The sequence below is a fragment of the Triplophysa dalaica genome, chromosome 24 (assembly GCF_015846415.1).
Source record: "Triplophysa dalaica isolate WHDGS20190420 chromosome 24, ASM1584641v1, whole genome shotgun sequence".
Taxonomy (NCBI): domain Eukaryota; kingdom Metazoa; phylum Chordata; class Actinopteri; order Cypriniformes; family Nemacheilidae; genus Triplophysa; species Triplophysa dalaica.
The window spans coordinates 15,999,384-16,019,333 of record NC_079565.1 but is presented as its reverse complement, the minus strand read 5'-3'; the positions used below and the strand labels follow the sequence as shown (position 1 = coordinate 16,019,333).

General features: G+C 42.8%; 3 protein-coding genes across 3 annotated transcripts; all 3 read right to left on the bottom strand.

The window, feature by feature from the left end:
• Positions 1–12,508: 12,508 nt before the first annotated feature.
• On the bottom strand, positions 12,509–13,149 carry LOC130414109 (histone H3-like). The gene has a single exon (XM_056739816.1). It carries the CDS (start codon positions 12,984–12,986, stop codon positions 12,576–12,578), a length of 411 nt encoding a protein of 136 aa, XP_056595794.1. The 5' UTR covers positions 12,987–13,149; the 3' UTR covers positions 12,509–12,575.
• Positions 13,150–13,317: 168 nt separating this feature from the next.
• Positions 13,318–14,041, bottom strand: LOC130414111 (histone H2A-like). The gene has a single exon (XM_056739817.1). It carries the CDS (start codon positions 14,030–14,032, stop codon positions 13,646–13,648), a length of 387 nt encoding a protein of 128 aa, XP_056595795.1. The 5' UTR covers positions 14,033–14,041; the 3' UTR covers positions 13,318–13,645.
• Positions 14,042–14,648: 607 nt separating this feature from the next.
• Positions 14,649–15,367, bottom strand: LOC130414405 (histone H1-like). The gene has a single exon (XM_056740282.1). It carries the CDS (start codon positions 15,365–15,367, stop codon positions 14,702–14,704), a length of 666 nt encoding a protein of 221 aa, XP_056596260.1. The 3' UTR covers positions 14,649–14,701.
• Positions 15,368–19,950: the final 4,583 nt, after the last annotated feature.

Sequence of the window (19,950 nt, the reverse complement as noted above, 5' to 3'; positions counted from 1 at the left end):
CACCATTTACTCCACAACCACAACACGAATTTACCGCGCTCACCAACAACAACACCTTTTACCGCGTCACTTCCGGTGTGTGGTACATTCCCTTTCCGTGAAGAATCTGTCATTGTAAATTTGTTTCGGGAATGGTAAAAGTGTTTTGTGTCTTGTTAATTTGTTTTCTAAAATGTAAATTTGTTTCGTCCTTGGTAAAAGTGGTTTTCCCATGTAATTGTGTTTTATGATAGGTAAAAATGTTTTCCAAAATGTAAATTTGTCTCGAGCTTCATAAAAGTGTTTCAAACTTCGTAATGTTGTTTTGCACTTTCCGGCCACCGTATATTATCCCTCCTTGACGACTCGCCATGGGCGATCCCAGTCATGAGAGACGTATTGTCTCAGGCGAAGGGGACAGTGTTTGATCCCCATCCTGAGCTCTGGACCCTACATGCCTGGCCCCTGAAGGGCACCAGCTGGGAGATGTCGAGCTTCCGCCTGATGTAGTAGAGACAATTCTAAGTGCTAGGCCTCCCTCCACTAGAAGGAGCTACGCCCTAACACGGAGCGATGTTGACAAATGGTGCTTGACACACCATGAAGACCCAATTACTGCCATCATTTCAGTGTTGGAGTTTCTGCAAGATAAACTGTCCTCAGGGACAGACTCAAGGTTTATGTGGGCGCAATTTTGGCCTGCCACACCCTGATTGAGGGGGTTTCTGTGGGAAACACCATTTAGTCACCCGCTTTATTTGTGAAGCGAGGCGACTGGACAGTCCCTCCATGGGATTTAGCGACAGTGCTCGAGGGTCTAGTTAGCGCCAACTTCGAACCTATGGAGTCAGCGCCTGTCAGGCTTCTGACCTTTAAAATGGTTTTTCTAATGGCAATCACCTCTCTTAAGAGAATCGGAGATTTGCAGGCGCTCTCGACCTCGCCGTCCTGTTTAAATTTTGCCCCCGGGATGGTCAAAGCTATTCTGCATCCTCACCAGAGTTATTTGCTAAAGTTCTGTTCTCCACCGTGCATCCGGTTATTCTTGAGGCCTCTTGCCCTCCGCTGTTCACGACGTCGGAGCAGGAACGATTACATCTACTGTGTCCAGTACGTGCTCTTCAGACTTACGTCCTCTGCACTAGCCGTAAATCAGAGCAACTTTTTATATGCTATGGGGGCCGCAAGAAAGGGGCGGCTGCAACCAAGCAAACAATATCACATGGGGTGAGGGATGCTATTGCTCTATCCTATGAGGCGCGCGGTCAAGCTTCACCTCCAGGAGTCAGAGCTCATTCCACAAGGGGGGTTTCATCTTCTATGGCCTTAGCAAGAGGTGTCCCCTTGCAGAAAGTGTATGATGCGGCGGGCTGGTCCACTCCGCACACATTTGTTAGATTTTATAATCTGAATGTCCATGCCACTCCCGGCTCACGTGTCCTGGAGTCTACATCCCAGAGTCGTATCTGAAGCCTCCTCTCGGATTGTGCACACACGTCACACAACCTTGGGGGGTCCAGACACTTCCGTTGGCGGCGTTGGTATTCTCGTTCCCATAGCGTATGAAACGCAGCATCGAGTGTAGCTTTTGATAGGGAATGTCTCGGGTTACTTGGCTGTAACCCTGTTCCCTGAAAAAGCGGGAACGAGATGCTGCACCTCAATGCCGCACTGTAGGCGTGCCCGGACGTCCTTTCAGACAAAGTTGGGACCTGATGACTTGTCGGCATTCACACTTATTTATAACCGGCAGGTGCGGGTGTAATTAGCTACGTCACCTGCCGAGGTTATTTAAAGCCAAAATAATTTTTGCTGTGTTTGACACACTCACAACCGGTCGAACAAAGACTGTTCTCCCATAGCGTTTGAAACGCAGCATCTCATTCCCGCTTTTTCAGGGAACAGGGTTACAGCCAAGTAACCCGAGACGTTATCTACGGAGCCGTTGAAGGGACATTGGCGGAAAAAAAACAGAACACTTTCTTGTGCGCAATTTGTTTTAATTTAATTCGCACAACACGGAAATGGCATGGATAAAACATATAATATAATCTATATCGTCAATATAAAGCTTATTGAAGCTTCATGTATTTAACACATCGTAATGCAAGCTTGTCATTTTATGCGCGCAGGTGGATCCACCCTGCTGCGTGTTGTTCAAACGCTGCCTGCCGGTCTGTAGGACAATGGACAAACACTATACGAGCGTATGAAATAACCGATTCGTCAACGAATGCCACGATCACTCTTATTTATATTATACAGACATGAACAAGGCCACCGGGATTCTTCCCATTTCATTTAAACTGATGCCATCTAAAGGCCTTTTTATGCATAACAGGCACACACTAACTAGTGAGCACGCAAAAGGTTTCTCGTGCGCACGAGAAAGTGTTCTGTTTTTTTCGGCCAATCTGCCTTCAACGGCTCCGTAGTTATATTTATTGTTTGTACTTAAAACTACTTTCTTAGATCGTTAGTATATTATTAATTGATATTTGAAGTTGGTAAGTCATGCGCAATGTGGATCCAAACGTCTTCCTCATCATCATCCTCCTCACCCTCAGGTAAATGAATGTAATTCAGATAATGAAGGAAATCGCAAAAAGCTCTTTTCCTGTACAGTAACAATTCTGTCATTACTTAGCTGTGTGCTATATATTTTTGTAAGGTATTATTTTATGGACTACTAAGATTATTTTCTTAAAAAGTGTTACCCCTCGCCTCGTTCTTGCATGGGTAGAAAACCCTTGGGCTTTAAAGTATACACAAGGGGACAAGGTTTTCTAAAAAATAAGAATTTATTTTTTTACAGAGTTTATGAGAATAGCAGATAAATTCTTCCATCGAAGACAAAAACATGTAACAACTGTTTTCCTTCCCTCTCTCAACAGGTATAATTTATCTTTGGCCAGACCCAGGTACAATGGCAGCCTAAACACAGGACCACTCCAGACCCAAAGTAACTCATATGCCAAGTCCCCAAACTCAAAATACAATTCAAACAAAAACAAACATAAAACATGCCAAAAGCAACACCACACCAAACCACACACAAGAGAGTAGTCCACGTGCGGTAGGTGCCAATGTTGTCTGGAGCATGTCCTAATGGCCAGACAATGCAAGACTGGGAAGGGACATAAACAAACAAACAAAGAAAAAAAAGAAACCACCTCGCTGGTAAGTCCAATACACCACAATCGTAGCCCTCAGCTAGATTGGAAACGTACTCCACCCACGTACAGGGACAGACCAGCGAAGGGAAAACTGAACCAAAAACAAAAACAGGAGGAACAGCAAACAACTACATCTACTACAAAAAAACACAGAAATACACTTTATTATTCAAATAACAATACAACTATTTATTTTAATCATGTTACCTTTAAAAGCCTTTCAACCCTATATAAAAACAGTTTCAATTACCTGCAATACTGCCATCACCACTGACCCGATTTCCTCAAACCACCCAGCATTACCGTTGGTCTATGAGATTGTGACGCACGTATCTACATTTAAAAAGATTCGTGACTTAACACAGGGCTGTGTGACCATGAAAACAACATTTACTTAGCCTACCTGATCAGGGCACAAACGACAACTAGAGCACACCCACGCACTTGCGATCCAGACAAACGGACCGCACTTCATATTTTGGCGTCCTCTCCATTGCCCGCTTATAAACCCCCAACCATGTACTCGGCCACGCCCTACACAAAAAAGGAGCTAGCTCACCGGCTACATTCTCTCCCCGAGACTTTTATCGGCGACCCGCCGATACCCCTATATCCTAACCAATAAAATTAAAAACATACATAGTTCCATGGTTACAATTCTTCCCCAACACTTGCAGTCACAGGTAACCTATAAGGGTTGGAATGCTGACCCGCGGTACTCCTACTGGAGCGCCGTAGTCCTATGGGTAGAGTAGTTTCAACCACAGGGGGGGGCTCCAAGGCACAATCCTCCGCTGACTCAACTGGTGGCATGTCACAGTCACCTTGCAAGACTACCCCTAAAGAAGAATCGCTATCGGAATCCGTAGAAGCAGCAATACTCTGATTATCCTCATCCTCAGATGCAGTACCATCATTACTTGGACCAAAATCAATACATGCCTTACGCATTTCCATCCGATGGACCTGCTTCACTGGCCCTGCCGGAGACACCGGAGCAACAGAGTACACCACACCCTGCTCCCCTGGCCCACGCACAACCTTATACAGACACGAATCATAGGCATCCTGAATTTTACTTCGTCCCCGATGGTGGCTCCTGAGGTAGACCAACTCACCCTCTCCAAAACCCTGATCATTGATTCTACCCTCATAGCGCTTATTTCGGCGGGCAACCTTTTCCTTCAACCTTTCCTGTACTTCACCGTACGCTGCCTGGAGCCTACCTTGATGTTCCACAATCCACTGCTCTGGTGTCTCAACAGCTCCTTCCCACTGATTTAACAAAAAATCAACTGGCAACTTAGGTTCACATCCAAACATTAGGAAATAGGGACTCATGCCAGTGGAATAATGCACTGTGGTATTATAGGCATAGACCAGCTGGGGTAGGTGTTGGGGCCACTTCCTCTTGTTCTCTGGGGGCATTGTCCGCAGCAGGTCATGAAGAGTGCGATTAAAGCGTTCGCACTGCCCATTACCCTGTGGATGGTATGGAGTAGTGCGACTCTTCTGTACCCCATATACCTTACATAACTGACTAATAAGGTTACTCTCAAAATTTCGCCCTTGATCTGAATGCAGACGACAAGGGACCCCAAATAGGTGAAACCAATGCCGAACCAACACTTCTGCCACAGTACTCGCTCGCTGATCCCGAGTAGGGATCGCTTGGGTAAACTTTGAAAACACGTCTGTAAGTACCAAGACGCTCTCCCTACCATCACTTGCAGGCTCCAACACCGTAAAATCCATGGCCAAGATTTCATGTGGCCGGGATGCCTGTAGCGTTCCCATAAATGACCTAACTTTTGGTTGAACTGCTTTAGCGAGGATGCACCGCTGACATTCTTGACACCAACGTTCCACGTCTCTCACCATTCCTGGCCAATAACAACGACGCTTCACCAAGTCTACGGTTCGATCTCTCCCTTGATGCCCATGACCGTCATGCAAGTGACTAAATACCTCCCTTTGAAGTTTCTGAGGCAACAACAACTGATAGATTTCCTTATGACCATCCGGTGTATACACTAAACGATAAAGACACCCCTGTCTCTCACGCAAGCGGTCCCACTGCCTAGCCAGCTCTTTTACCGCTCTATCCCTACCAACCAATTCCGAAGGATGTAAACCACTACCTGCGATCCAAGCATTTATAATAGGGCCAATAACTGGATCTGCCTTCTGCAAACAAACCAAATCTACTGGTGAACATCCAGGCAGTGCGGCAACCTCACTAGCACTCACCACTAAGCCTTCTGGAGACCGCCCCTTTGACTGCAGCTGTAAAACTTCCGGAATCTCTGTTCCCGGGAAAACATTATTCAGGGTCTGTCGAGAGAGTGCGTCAGCATTTTGATTAGTTCTCCCAGGGCGATATTTAATCACAAAGTTAAACGAGGCCAACTGTGACAGCCACCTCTGCTCCAGAGCACCCAGCTTTGAGGTCTGCAAGTGACACAGCGGGTTATTGTCCGTATAGACAACAAAGTCATTTCCAAGCAAATACTCCCTGAACTTATCACATACAGCCCATTTCAGAGCTAAACATTCCAGTTTCATGGAGCTATAATTCTCCATGTTCCGCTCTGTCCTTCGCAGACCCCGGCTGGCATAAGCAATGGGACGACGCCTACCACCCTGCTCTTGGGACAAAACTGCCCCCAAACCCTGATGACTTGCATCTATTTCCAGAACAAAAGGCTTCTGGAAATCTGCATATGCCAGAACCGGGGTTGTCACCAACTTTGTCTTCAGGGTTTGGAAGCAGTTCTCACAATCTTCGTCCCACACCGAAACTAAGGGCAACCGTGGGGTCTTTCCCTTTTTTATGGCACTACTCAATTTAGTTACCAATTCATGAAGAGGTTTAGCCAGTTTAGAAAATCCATCGATAAACCGACGATAATAGCTGGCAAACCCTAAAAATGAACGAAGTTCTGCCAGGTGTACAGGCCGATTCCAGTCTTTTACCACTGCCACTTTCTCAGGGTCAGTAGAAACTCCCTGCTCCGACACTAGGTGTCCCAAATATTTAACTTGCTTCTGAAAGAAACAGCATTTGCTCAGCTTGATCTTCAGACCCTCCTGCTGTAGCCTCTGAAAAACATCCCCCAACCGCACCAAATGTTCCTGTACTGAAGAGGAGAACACAATTATATCATCTAAATACAACAGCAAAGAGGAGAACCGCTTGTCCCCAAACAACCGTTCCATGAGTCTCTGGAATGTCCCTGGTGCATTACACAGCCCAAAGGGCATACGGTTGAATTCAAACAACCCAAATGGGGTACAAAAAGCAGTCTTTGCCTTATCTGACTCAGCCACCTCAACCTGGTTGTACCCGCTAGTTAAATCTAGTGTAGAAAACCATCTTGCCCCCGTAAGGGCATCCAAAGACTCATCAATTCTTGGGAGCGGGTAAGCATCCTTTCGCGTCTTTGCGTTCAATTGTCGATAGTCAACACACATCCTAATCGTTCCATCCTTCTTCTGTACAAGGACAATTGGGGACGAGTAAGGACTACTACTTTCCCTTATTACCTTACTGTCTAAAAGCTGTTGGATATGCGAGCGTACACCCTCATATCGGGCAGGGGGAATTCGTCTGTATGGTTGTCGGACTGGTTTATCATCCATTAATGGAATCTCATGTTTAATTAAGTTAGTACAGCCTATATCCCCTTCGGTGACAGAAAAAACGCCCTGATATTCATTCAAAAGCCACCTTGCCTGCTCTGCTTCCTGCACAGTCAGCCCCTCGAAAGAGGGCAGGTCAATATGGCAGTTGGTCAATTGCTCTCCCATCCGAACGGACACTTTGGCACAATAAACATCTTCCGGGCATAATTCGAGTCTAGGCCCTAGGGCGCTTATCACAGTCACCACCTGAACAGTGCCTACAATCTGACGCGGGGCTACCCATACCTCCATACTACCTACATTAACAATGGGTGCATAGACTAACCCTCTTTCTGCATATACCAGGGAGGGGGACATTAGCAAACCCTCCGGAAGAGCACGTTCTTCAGGCCCTGATGCTTCTAGGAGAAACTCAACCCTTGCACCTGAAACTTGGGGGCAGGTGACGGGAACTAGGGTCAATGTGCCTGCTGCCACCCGAACTGGGGTGTTACCCTGCACTCTCACCTTAAAGGAAGAGCAAGAATTGGACATGGCTTCGATTTTCTGACAGCAGCGAAATGCCTGTTTCCACCCCACAGTGGCAGATTGTATTTGGGGAATCCTAAAAAGCTCAGCACCATGTTGGTTAAACAGGTTTGCATAACATTCTCTGATAATGTTCATACCCAATACAGCAGGGATTTTCTCCTTCTGAGCATACATACTAGGAGAACAGGTATCTTTAACAATCAACACCCCTTTTCTGGGCAATGTGACCCCAAATATAACAATATCGAGTTCTACATACCCCACACAAGGAATATCCATGCCATTAGCCGCTTTTAATGCCAGCCATGCGCAGTCATGCAGACCCCCTCTACCCATCTCAGAAAAATGTAAATTAAAATAACTTTCTGTTAACGTGGTCACCATAGAACCGGTGTCCAACAAACACATTACATCAACTGATCCCATTTTGACATTTAATGTTGGACAAGACCCCACCAACCCACCAAGAGGTCCTGCATCAGTTTTTGAGCCCAATATCCCCATCTCCGGTGTGTGGCTCTGCACCCGGGGGGATTCTAGTTTTCCGCCGACCCGGCAGACTCAACAACACCCCCCCGACTGGAACTCACTATAGGTAAAGGCCTAATCGGCATATTGGTGGTACAATATCTCGCTATATGACCCGCTTGGTTACATTTAATACATATAGGTTGACCATCAGGTGTTCTGCGAAACCTACTACCTCTGGAAACTCGATCAATATTATTTGGAGCCCCATCAGGGTTGCTCAGCATCTTAAGGATCAGATCCAATTGTACTTGTTGCCGTAAGACCATGTCTTTCAATTCCATAACTTCGGAACTCACAAGATCGTTCTCCTCACACACAGCAACAGCTTGGGTTTCAAATGCATGCGGGACCACCCTTCCCGATCTAATTCTTTGAGGCTGTCCTTCCTCCACCCAACGTATTGCCTCTTTACGTAATTCAAGGAGGGTCAACGACGACTGCTGCCTCACCAACTTCTTTAGTTCCCTACGAAGTGCATGGTCCTGAACATTTTCACAGAACTGATCTCGCAGAATCACCTGATGATCAGACATCGCCCTAGGGTTAGCTTTTCGCACACTAGCCATAAGAGCCATTAATGCATGAGAAAATTCCTGTAGGGATTCTCCCTCTTTCTGTTTTCTATCAAAAAACTGTTGCTGTAAAATCACATAAGAAGAGGAACAAGAATACAGTTCACGTAATACTGCAAATATCTCAGTAGCATTGTCTTTAATGTCCCCAGGCCGAAATTTGATCTCCGTCCGAGCCTCGCCTTCTAGATGATCGTAAACAAACATCGCTTTGTCCAATTCAGACATGTATCTCCCCCTGATACAACTCTCCACCTCCTCGATCCATTCTTCCAACGAAGGGGTACCCAGGAGTCCCTTACCAGAGTATTTGGAACATTTTCTCTCTCTTGGCAAATATATTGCTTGTTCACGTCGCTGTCCCATGGCTTCTGAGGCCAAGCTCGGGCCAACACCTGCCAATCCCCCTATTGGAGGTGGTTGTCTCAGTCTTTCGTTTTCCATTCGCAATTGCTCCAATTGTCCTTGTAGTCGTTCCAACTCGTCTGCCATCACTGCAGCAACCCAATCGGATGTCTCCAGAACAAATCGTCCTCCAAGCTGCTCGCTGTTCCTCCGTATAAAACAAACAAACAAAACAAACCCTCCACTTCCCAGTCTTAAGAACAAAAAAAAAAAAAAGGGAAAACCTCTTTCTACCCTGCCGACTACGCCAAAATGTTACCCCTCGCCTCGTTCTTGCATGGGTAGAAAACCCTTGGGCTTTAAAGTATACACAAGGGGACAAGGTTTTCTAAAAAATAAGAATTTATTTTTTTACAGAGTTTATGAGAATAGCAGATAAATTCTTCCATCGAAGACAAAAACATGTAACAACTGTTTTCCTTCCCTCTCTCAACAGGTATAATTTATCTTTGGCCAGACCCAGGTACAATGGCAGCCTAAACACAGGACCACTCCAGACCCAAAGTAACTCATATGCCAAGTCCCCAAACTCAAAATACAATTCAAACAAAAACAAACATAAAACATGCCAAAAGCAACACCACACCAAACCACACACAAGAGAGTAGTCCACGTGCGGTAGGTGCCAATGTTGTCTGGAGCATGTCCTAATGGCCAGACAATGCAAGACTGGGAAGGGACATAAACAAACAAACAAAGAAAAAAAAGAAACCACCTCGCTGGTAAGTCCAATACACCACAATCGTAGCCCTCAGCTAGATTGGAAACGTACTCCACCCACGTACAGGGACAGACCAGCGAAGGGAAAACTGAACCAAAAACAAAAACAGGAGGAACAGCAAACAACTACATCTACTACAAAAAAACACAGAAATACACTTTATTATTCAAATAACAATACAACTATTTATTTTAATCATGTTACCTTTAAAAGCCTTTCAACCCTATATAAAAACAGTTTCAATTACCTGCAATACTGCCATCACCACTGACCCGATTTCCTCAAACCACCCAGCATTACCGTTGGTCTATGAGATTGTGACGCACGTATCTACATTTAAAAAGATTCGTGACTTAACACAGGGCTGTGTGACCATGAAAACAACATTCACTTAGCCTACCTGATCAGGGCACAAACGACATCTAGAGCACACCCACGCACTTGCGATCCAGACAAACGGACCGCACCTCATATTTTGGCGTCCTCTCCATTGCCCGCTTATAAACCCCCAACCATGTACTCGGCCACGCCCTACACAAAAAAGGAGCTAGCTCACCGGCTACAAAAGGAACGAACAACTTTCATTATATAACATCCAATAAAGACACGTTACAGATTATTGGGTTGTTCTAAATGAAAATTTTGCTGCATAGTTACTGAACAGAGAATAAAACTTTTAGAGATTTTTTTATGTCGGTAACATAAATGTACCTGAGGTTGACTAAGTAGGAGGATGACGATGTTGCTCTTGCATACAGTCTCCTTTTAAATAACTAAGTCCACTTATAAGTGAAGTATTCTATCCTTCTTGTTAAACTCAGCGTGAATGTGCTGTATCGTTCCCGTTTCTTTACATTCACAGAAAGTACAACTCAAAAAACAGTACCGATACATCGAAATGGCATTTTTGATTTTTAAACGCTATAACAAAACAAATTCATAAGGTGACACAATTATAACCTTTACAATGTTTTATTAATTTAGTCTGCCTCTTGCAAAGAACTATTTCATTATGTATTTACACACCTACATAAAACAGGTTAAAGAAAAGCAAAATAGAGACTTGCTAAAATATAAACAAACATTTAAAGATAGAAACAATACATACAGTTAATACAATTATTCAACATACAAATACAATTATAATACATACAATTATTTGATCCCCTGCTGATTTTGTAAGTTTGCCTGCTTACAAAGAAATGAAGGGTCTATCATTTTTATGGTGGGTTTATTTGAACTAATACAGAATATAAAAAAGAAAATCACCGGAAAAATTTGTATGTAAAGGTAATAAATTGATTTGCATTTCAGTCAGTGAAATAAGTATTTGATTTCCTACCAACTGTCAAGAATTCTGGCTCCACAGATTGGTTATGTGCCTGTCAGTTTAAGCTTTCCTGTAGTTCAGTGGTAAAACCATTGCTTAAAATGCTGAGTTTGTATCATCCATTTCAATCTCTCCACCACCATGCTCCACACCAAATAGGTTTTAAAGGATGTAAGGGACAAGATTGTAGACCTGCACAAACATTGAATAGGCTACAGCCAGAAGCTTCGTGATAAGGAAACAACTGTTGGTGTCATTTTTTGGAAATAAAAGAAATACTAAATAACTATCAATAACCCTTGTTCTGGGGCTACCTGCAAGATTTCTCCAATGGAGTAAAGATGATCATGAGAAAGGTTAAGATCAGCCCAGAACTACACGGAAGAAGGCTGTTTATGATTTCAAGACAGTTGGGACCACAGTTAGCAAGCATACCATAGGTAACACGTTATGACAAAATAGATTGAAATCCTGAAGCACTCGCAAGATCCTCCTGCCACAGATGGCCTGTCTGGCTGAAGTTTGACAATGAACATCAAGATGATTCAGAAAAGGTTTTGCCAAAAGTGCACTCCTGCACTGCTGTGAGAACAAAATTGACTGCTGTGTTTGGAGGGAGAGAAATGCTTGCTATGACCTCAAGAACACCATCCCTACAGAGAATTCATTCAAAAGCATTTGTGTTGTTGAATGTCATGGAATGGTGAAAATTATTGTATTGTTTCCTATGAATTATCGTCGTTGAATATGCCATTAATTCAATACTCGATCCGAAAAAGATAAAAAATGTGTGAAGAAGCTGCTATAAGACTACCAGTATTTATTCTCTGCCCATGCAAATTTACAAAGACTATGGTGTCACATTCTGATTGCTTGTCTTGGTTCGAAAACAAACGATAGCTGGTTTCATTGGATAAGCGCACACTTAAAAAAGCCAATCAAAGTCTTTAAAACAATTGCGACGCCCATCACCTCATGTTTGAAGACAGTGGCAGTCCGTCCAGCTCAATTTCCTTTATTTTCCAATACAAGCAATGAAGGCCATTTTCTTTTAAGATATTGATACTAGGTGTTGTTTTGTTCTTTATTTTGCATTAAAGCGTTTATCAAGTAAATACATGTAAATGTTGTCTAATACAAAGAATGTTGTGTGCAATATGACAGCTATGTATAACATAAACATACTGCTATTGGTACACTTGTCATTAAAGAATGTGGTTTATTAGAGAATATGTATGTTTTCACACACCCGTGCAAACCAACACATTACACTTATTTATTAGACACCGGAGCGACATACAAAGGAAAGCGTCCAATCGTCTGTTATTCTGATAATGGTGAAATCCAAATGTGTTTGTAACTAACAGTGTCTACATCGGATCAGTGATATAATTAAGGTACAAACATTATTTGCTGCAATTTCTAGATCATTCATTTTAAACTCAACCATTCAGTTGACATCCGTTTTAACAGGTTTGTAGTGGCATTGTAAATGTTTGGCTCAAGATCAGTTCAACGAGTACTTTAGGTTTGATGTTTTTCTGCGTTTTAATCAACTACGACCATCTTCGAAATTAACTACCTTTCAATATTAAACTATTACGAGGGAAATTATCTCGTTCAGCGGACTTGTGGTGGCTCTTAAAAGAGCCTTTGGGGTTGATGTGGGTGAGGTTGGGAGAAGTTTAAGCACGTTCTCCACGGATGCGGCGAGCAAGCTGGATGTCTTTGGGCATGATGGTGACTCTCTTGGCGTGGATAGTGCACAGATTTGTGTCCTCAAAAAGACCGACCAAATAAGCCTCGCTGGCCTCCTGCAGGGCCATGACGGCAGAGCTCTGGAAGCGCAGATCAGTCTTGAAGTCCTGAGCGATTTCTCTCACCAGACACTGGAAAGGCAGCTTACGGATCAGCAGCTCTGTGGACTTCTGGTAACGGCGGATTTCTCTCAGCGCCACGGTACCGGGCCTGTAACGATGAGGCTTCTTCACGCCGCCGGTGGCTGGAGCGCTCTTACGGCCTGCTTTAGTGGCGAGCTGCTTCCTTGGCGCTTTGCCACCGGTGGACTTACGAGCGGTCTGTTTAGTTCTTGCCATAACTACGGGCTCAACTCTTCACCGTCTGACGAGGAAAAGAATACCAATCCACGCTCTGCTGGCCGTTTATATACACCGGTCGCACACGAGCTCAGAGGGTGGAGACAGTGCGCTGGCACGTGATTGGATAATGTGTGACCTCTGCGTACACAACTGGCCAATGGCTGTCCGTCTCCCTTTTTTTAAACAAAATGCACAGCTTCTGATTCCCGCTCGAAACTTTTGTTTAGATGCGTCCCAGTAAATCTCATTTTAACTTGTAATGAAACCATGATTTGGCAAGAAAATACGAGACATTTGGACTTTTAACGAAGAGTAGTTTATTTCTTGTCATTGTGTGAATGAAATTAAAGAGTAATTGTAATGCAAAAATGATCTCCAGAAAGGTTTCGAAATCAGTGTCATTGATAATCATCTGTCGCGACAACAGTCGTGAGTTGGTAAACTCCTTGTGTGATGACTTCCCTTAACATCATTTGGAGCTCAACAACAACCAAATAAACATGAAAGACACAACCGGTTTTAAAGCAACCAGACCAGTCACTGCCCAACACAGACCGTGAAGGTTCATCTTATAATGGAAAATAAAATCGCTCTCTTTTGGTTCGAGTGGGTGGCTCTTAAAAGAGCCTTTTGCAATGATTCGGAGAATAAGTCGTTTACTTGGCCTTAGCGGGTTTGTCGGTCTTCTTTGGCAGTAACACCGCCTGGATGTTGGGCAACACACCACCCTGCGCGATGGTCACACCGCCCAGAAGTCTGTTCAACTCCTCGTCGTTACGCACGGCAAGCTGCAGATGGCGGGGAATGATTCGACTCTTCTTGTTGTCCCGAGCGGCGTTTCCAGCCAACTCCAGGATCTCAGCGGTGAGATACTCGAGAACAGCGGCGAGGTACACTGGAGCTCCGGCACCGACGCGTTGTGCGTAATTACCTTTGCGAAGTAGCCTGTGAACACGGCCGACGGGAAACTGAAGACCCGCTCTGGATGACCGAGTCTTGGCCTTCGCTCTTGATTTGCCGCCGGTTTTACCTCTTCCACTCATTGTTGCGTAGGATGAAATTGCTTAAGATCGAAGAATACGAAGGAAATATGCTGTGGAGGCTGTGGTTTCCAGCATTTATACGTGCCTTTCGTTCGCTTATTGGTTGGAGTCTGTGAAAAGTTCTAACCAATCACTGAACTTCAATCTAGACGCCGAAGCCCGCCCATTTCGTCCCTTCTGCCCGCATTGTTCGTTTTTGATCATGTTTCCTTTCGCTACTTTACAGCGCATAAGTTTACATTAAATCTTCTGTATGTCGTCTTTTGAGACACGTCTATTGGAAAACAATTACATGAACAAAAGCAAACATGTATACAAACAACACAACTTCACTTGTTGCGCTGATTATGAATAAAAACACTCTGACGATCATCATTTATGTACTTAATTTGAATCAGATTTCTCAGCGTATTCATTTGTTGAGAGCTCAAAAGCAAGATATTTTACATTTACATTGAGGCATTTGGCAGACGCTTTTATCCAAAGCGACTTACATTGCTTTATCCTATACATTTTACATCGGTATTTGCAATTCCCTATGATCGAACCTACAACCTTGCACTCTTAACGCAATGATCTAACCACTGAGCTACAGGAAAGATATTATGAAGATATCACTGAAACACTGCTCTTTAGTGGGCTGATGGGTGGCTCTTAAAAGAGCCTTTTTTAATTGAAAGTGTAAAGAAGGAATCTACTTCTTTTTCGGGGCGGCCCTCTTAGGCTTAGCCGCTTTAGGTTTGTCGTCTTGGGTTTGACAGCCTTGACCTTCTTGGGGCTTTTGGCAGCTTTCTTGGGACTCTTGGCTGCTTTCTTGGGGGCCGCTGGCTTCTTCGCCTTCTTTGGGCTCTTCGTTGCCTTTTTAGCGGCGGTGGCGGCAGGTTTCTTTGCCTTCTTGGGAGATTTCTTTGCGGCGGTCTTCTTAGGCGCTGCAGTCTTCGGCTTCTTGGCAGCAGCAGCAACGGGCTTCTTGGCTGCGGGCTTCTTTGCTTTAGGGGCGGCTTTCGTCGCCGGCTTCTTTGTCTCGGCTTGTTTTTTGTTCAGTTTGAAAGATCCAGAAGCCCCGGTTCCTTTGGTCTGGACCAGAGTGCCTTTAGTCACCAGACTCTTGACAGCGATCTTCACGCGTGAGTTGTTCTTCTCCACGTCGTAACCCCCGGCAGCGAGAGCTTTCTTCAGGGCGGCGAGAGACACGCCGCTCCTCTCCTTGGAAGCCGACACTGCTTTGACGACGAGTTCGCCCACGCTCGGGCCGGTTTTCTTAGCTTTAACAGCAGATTTCTTCTTGGGCACTTTGGCCAGCGGAGCGGCAGCAGCTGGAGCGGTTTCTGCCATTTTTCTTCCGGATGAGTAGCGTCACACAAGCTGTAATAGAGCAGGAATGAGAAGCGACCGAGGTGGGCGCTGCATTGTTATAGAACACATGAGAACCGTACAGACTCAACCGGCCAGATCAGCGTCTTTGTGCCTCCAGGACCCGTTGACTCGTGAGTTTTCTCCACTTACATTTACAAGAAAACTGGACTCCTTAACCCCGTTTGCGTTTTGAACACAATGTCAACACAGAGCAGAGGTGCGGAGCTCTGTCTGGAAGCTAAAACGCACGGTCATTTAACGTTTAATTTTGCATTTTCGGATCAAATCTGAGAGCAGCGTCAGCCACTGGATGAAATCGCGAAGGATTTTCTTGTTATTTTTGTGTTGAATATTTTGTGAAAGCTTTCGCGCGTCTTCTGTGTGTTTAAAAGACACCTGAAAATCACTCAAATGAAATAAACATCATTGAGGGTCTTGTGAAGTCTCATTTATTTGAGTTATTTTAGCCATATTGAAGCACACGCGCCACACAGAGGCGTCTCTAACAGATGCATCTTATTCATGTATTTGCTAATGACCTACAGGAATAAATGCATTGGTATTCACAGACTTTAATCAAGATGTAAAAGTAGGCAATGATAAACTGTATGTTTGCACTCTTGTGTTTTACGAGTTCAAATCTTTTACATTGTGTACAAAAACGTGTGTACATTCAAGTGACAGTTCACCCCAAATAATGGACACTCTGTCATCATTTACTCATCATTTCAAACGTGTTTGACTTTCTTCTGCAGAACACAAAGAAAGATATTTTGAAGAATGTTGTATTCTAAATATTTTTTTGTGTTAAAGAAAGTAAGCTATACAAGTTTAGAATGAAAATTGGTAAAGTATGGAAGAATTGTGTTTTTTGGTTGAACTATCACTTTCAAGGCTCAGATATAATTTATAGTATATATAGTATAACCTCAAGATTGTGGGGCTATCTACTGTTGTTCTCACTACTTGCGATCAACAAAATTTGATACTGAGGACAAACAAAATAGTTTGCAGTCATCACAGGTTAGTTGTCGTCTTGTCTTTATATTTGTGTATAAACTTCTTAATGAAGAATTTAGAGCCCTTGTTTAGCCTCAATGCTTCAGCTGTAGAGTCATGACAGACAGAGAAGTATTGAAGAAGCACTCCATGTTTTCTCAGGATTGAAACTACATTACTGAAGCCAGTTTCTGATTCTCGTTAAAAATGTTAATTTTGTTTATATTCCTCGAAATATTTTCTTTTCTGTCTGCAGAAGAAAGAAAGTCATACAGGTTTGGAAGTACATGAGGGGCCCTTACTCAAAGAAATAGATTTTCCTATAGCTTTTAATATATTAAATCAATTGATCAATAATATTGTTGATGTATTACAATATATTCAACGCACAGACTCACAGTGAAAGCAAACATTTGTATGGAAGCCCGTTTCCGCCAGTGTTGGGATTTTTTTTAGAATTAGTAAGTCATAATAATGAGATACTAAGTCGAAATTTCGACTAACTAAGTCACAATAATGAGATACTAAATCATTATTATGAGATACTAAGTTATAATAATGAGATACTAAGTCGAAATTTCGACTTAGTAAGTCATAAGAATGACTTAGTATCTCATAATAATGACTTAATTATCTCAAAATGATGAGTTACTGAGTCGAAATTTCGGGGGGGGAGGGGTTGATTGCATGTGACGTGTGCATTGCGTTACATTAGGGGTCTTTAACTAATTCTCTTTGAGAGCCAGATTCCAAAAGTATAAATTGGATGCAGGCCGTTTTTTTGATTATATCTTAATTTATTCTGTCATTTTGCATTTCTAATATGTATTGCGTTTTGTTCCTTTTATACTGTTTTGTTGCTTTTACTTATAGGCCATATATTAAAACATGCACACAAATATTGCTTCCAGTACATCCATTTGTGCCTTTTCATGATTTAAAATTAATAGGGGTAATTTGGCGTTTTAATTGTGTTTAATATTCCTTAATGCGTTACTTTGCCCAATATGTGGATGCCATTATTTTTTCAAGAAGATATTTATGAAGCTATTTTGGTTTTCAAAAGTAATTCCTGCCGCTCGTGACGTTAATTAGAGTTTTATAGAGTCAATAGATCTGTGCAAGTACTGAACGCTATTATCACATCTTCGGGTGAAATCCAATCGCATTCATGTGCCCCACGCACTTACAGGCCAGATTCTTTGTATAGTGCGAGCTCTGGGAGTGATGGACAGCTGTTTTTCTTAAATGTAGCTGTTATACGTAATGAATGTAAACAACACATCTTTTCCCCTTATCTAAGACAACCGCTCACGTGATGTACCCTTCCTACATTAAGCCTACTTTCAAGGGCACGGATCGCGTTTTAGAACGCGACCTTTCGCGTGCGCAAACCGATTGCCTGTGGCTGTGCAATGCACTGCTGATTATAACGTTGTAAATAACATTAAGTTTCTTGGACTGACCGATCAAATCGCTTTATAAGATGTAAATCATTATGAGCCCCGGGAATTACTTTCGTAATGAATGTAGCAGCATTATTATGAGATACTAAGTCATTATTATTATGATTTAGTAAATCGAAATTTCGACTTAGTATCTCATTATTATGACTTAGAAAGTCGAAATTTCGACTTAGTATCTCATTATTATGACTAAAGCCTGGCTCAGACTACAGGATTCTCGGCCAGATTTTACCCCGATTTCCCCTCCCGAGAATCTTTGAAAAAATCGGGCCTAGAAACGCGATCGGGCCCGAGAATCGGCCCAGATTATCACGTAATGTGAGGCGTTCACAGATCGAATCTTAGAACTCCCGATCTGCTCCGAGTGAAATCTTAGCCGCCCCGATCATATCAAACATGTTGGATATTTAAGATTGTAGATCGGGCTGATGACGTTGGTACTTTCGCTACAGCCAATGAGAGACACATCGACAAGTGACGGAGGTAAAGCTTCTGCAAGGGTACGTTGTACAGCGGAGATGGAGGATCGTCTTTATAATGTATCCTCAAAAATATACCACAACCGCACAGATAAGAACAAGAGCTGCAGGGACAAGTCACGTCGGTTTTAAATGTACCGCGTAAATTAACTGCTAACGCGCAGCTTGTAGTTTCGGTCAACATATTGTTATTTAACTATATGCGCACATATAACATGCGTTCATGTGTTTGTTTTTATCTTATAATCACATTGGCATTCATCTTAGTTCGGCAGCGACAATCGTTTTCTTCCGTTATTTATTAACATTAAACTTAAGCTGCTCGCCCAGAGAACAGTCATAACTTCAGCCCTAGCAAAAAAGCATTATAGCATCACCTGCTTAAAATACGTCTCAACGGCTTTAGACTGACAGACAGAGAATCATTCAGAGCGCGACAAAGACACAGAATTCCAGGATTGAATGTTACACACCTTGCTACAGTTTTGCTACAGTAACGTATACATCCCTTACTTTTGAATTGCTACCGAAACATCTGCTTTTCACCGCGGATAAGCCGTAGTACAGTTAAACGGGTACAGTTACACACTCAAGACCTGTTGCATAGCCCCTGCATTTCCTTCATCTATCGTAGAAATACACTTTTTTCATAATAGGACATCACGTGAAATTAACTGCGATGTCGCTTTGTTTACTTCTGTTTCCCGGTGAGATGACGTAAGAGGCGTCCGTTGGTATGATAATCTTAATATTATCCTGTATTTGGGTGTCTTAAAATGTCTTTTGATGTGCATTTATGAAATAAAAAAATCCAATCAATTTATTTTTATTTTTGCACTCGCTATATTTAGTCTTATTCATAAACACAACTTTACCCCCAACGTTTCTTCTCTAAACATTTCACATTCATAAATGCAAGTTTACAAAGGGCAAACCTATTTTTGTAGTGCTTGAAAAAGAGATTCAAATGTAGATGTAATGCAAGGTTTAAGATTTTACATAAGAGAATCTGATAAGATTCTCCTTATGTGTGAGCTGCAATCAGATTTAAAATCTGTCAGGATTTTAAAACTCCTGTAGTCTGAGCCAGGTTTAAGATTTTACATAAGAGAATCTGATAAGATTCTCCTTATGTGTGAGCTGCAATCAGATTTAAAATCTGTCAGGATTTTAAAACTCCTGTAGTCTGAGCCAGGTTTAAGATTTTACATAAGAGAATCTGATAAGATTCTCCTTATGTGTGAGCTGCAATCAGATTTAAAATCTGTCAGGATTTTAAAACTCCTGTAGTCTGAGCCAGGTTTAAGATTTTACATAAGAGAATCTGATAAGATTCTCCTTATGTGTGAGCTGCAATCAGATTTAAAATCTGTCAGGATTTTAAAACTCCTGTAGTCTGAGCCAGGTTTAAGATTTTACATAAGAGAATCTGATAAGATTCTCCTTATGTGTGAGCTGCAATCAGATTTAAAATCTGTCAGGATTTTAAAACTCCTGTAGTCTGAGCCAGGCTTTACGGATGTTACTGAATTACTGAATTCGTGGTACTCGGCGGCCGTGTTTGCAACGCATATGTCCTATCAATGATTAAACCTGACATGAACTGTACATAACATGG

What these genes read in the sequence shown, in the direction of transcription:
- LOC130414109 (XM_056739816.1), bottom strand. Translation starts at nt 12,986, where the DNA reads ATGGCAAGAACTAAACAGACCGCTCGTAAGTCCACCGGTGGCAAAGCG.
- LOC130414111 (XM_056739817.1), bottom strand. Translation starts at nt 14,032, where the DNA reads ATGAGTGGAAGAGGTAAAACCGGCGGCAAATCAAGAGCGAAGGCCAAG.
- LOC130414405 (XM_056740282.1), bottom strand. Translation starts at nt 15,367, where the DNA reads ATGGCAGAAACCGCTCCAGCTGCTGCCGCTCCGCTGGCCAAAGTGCCC.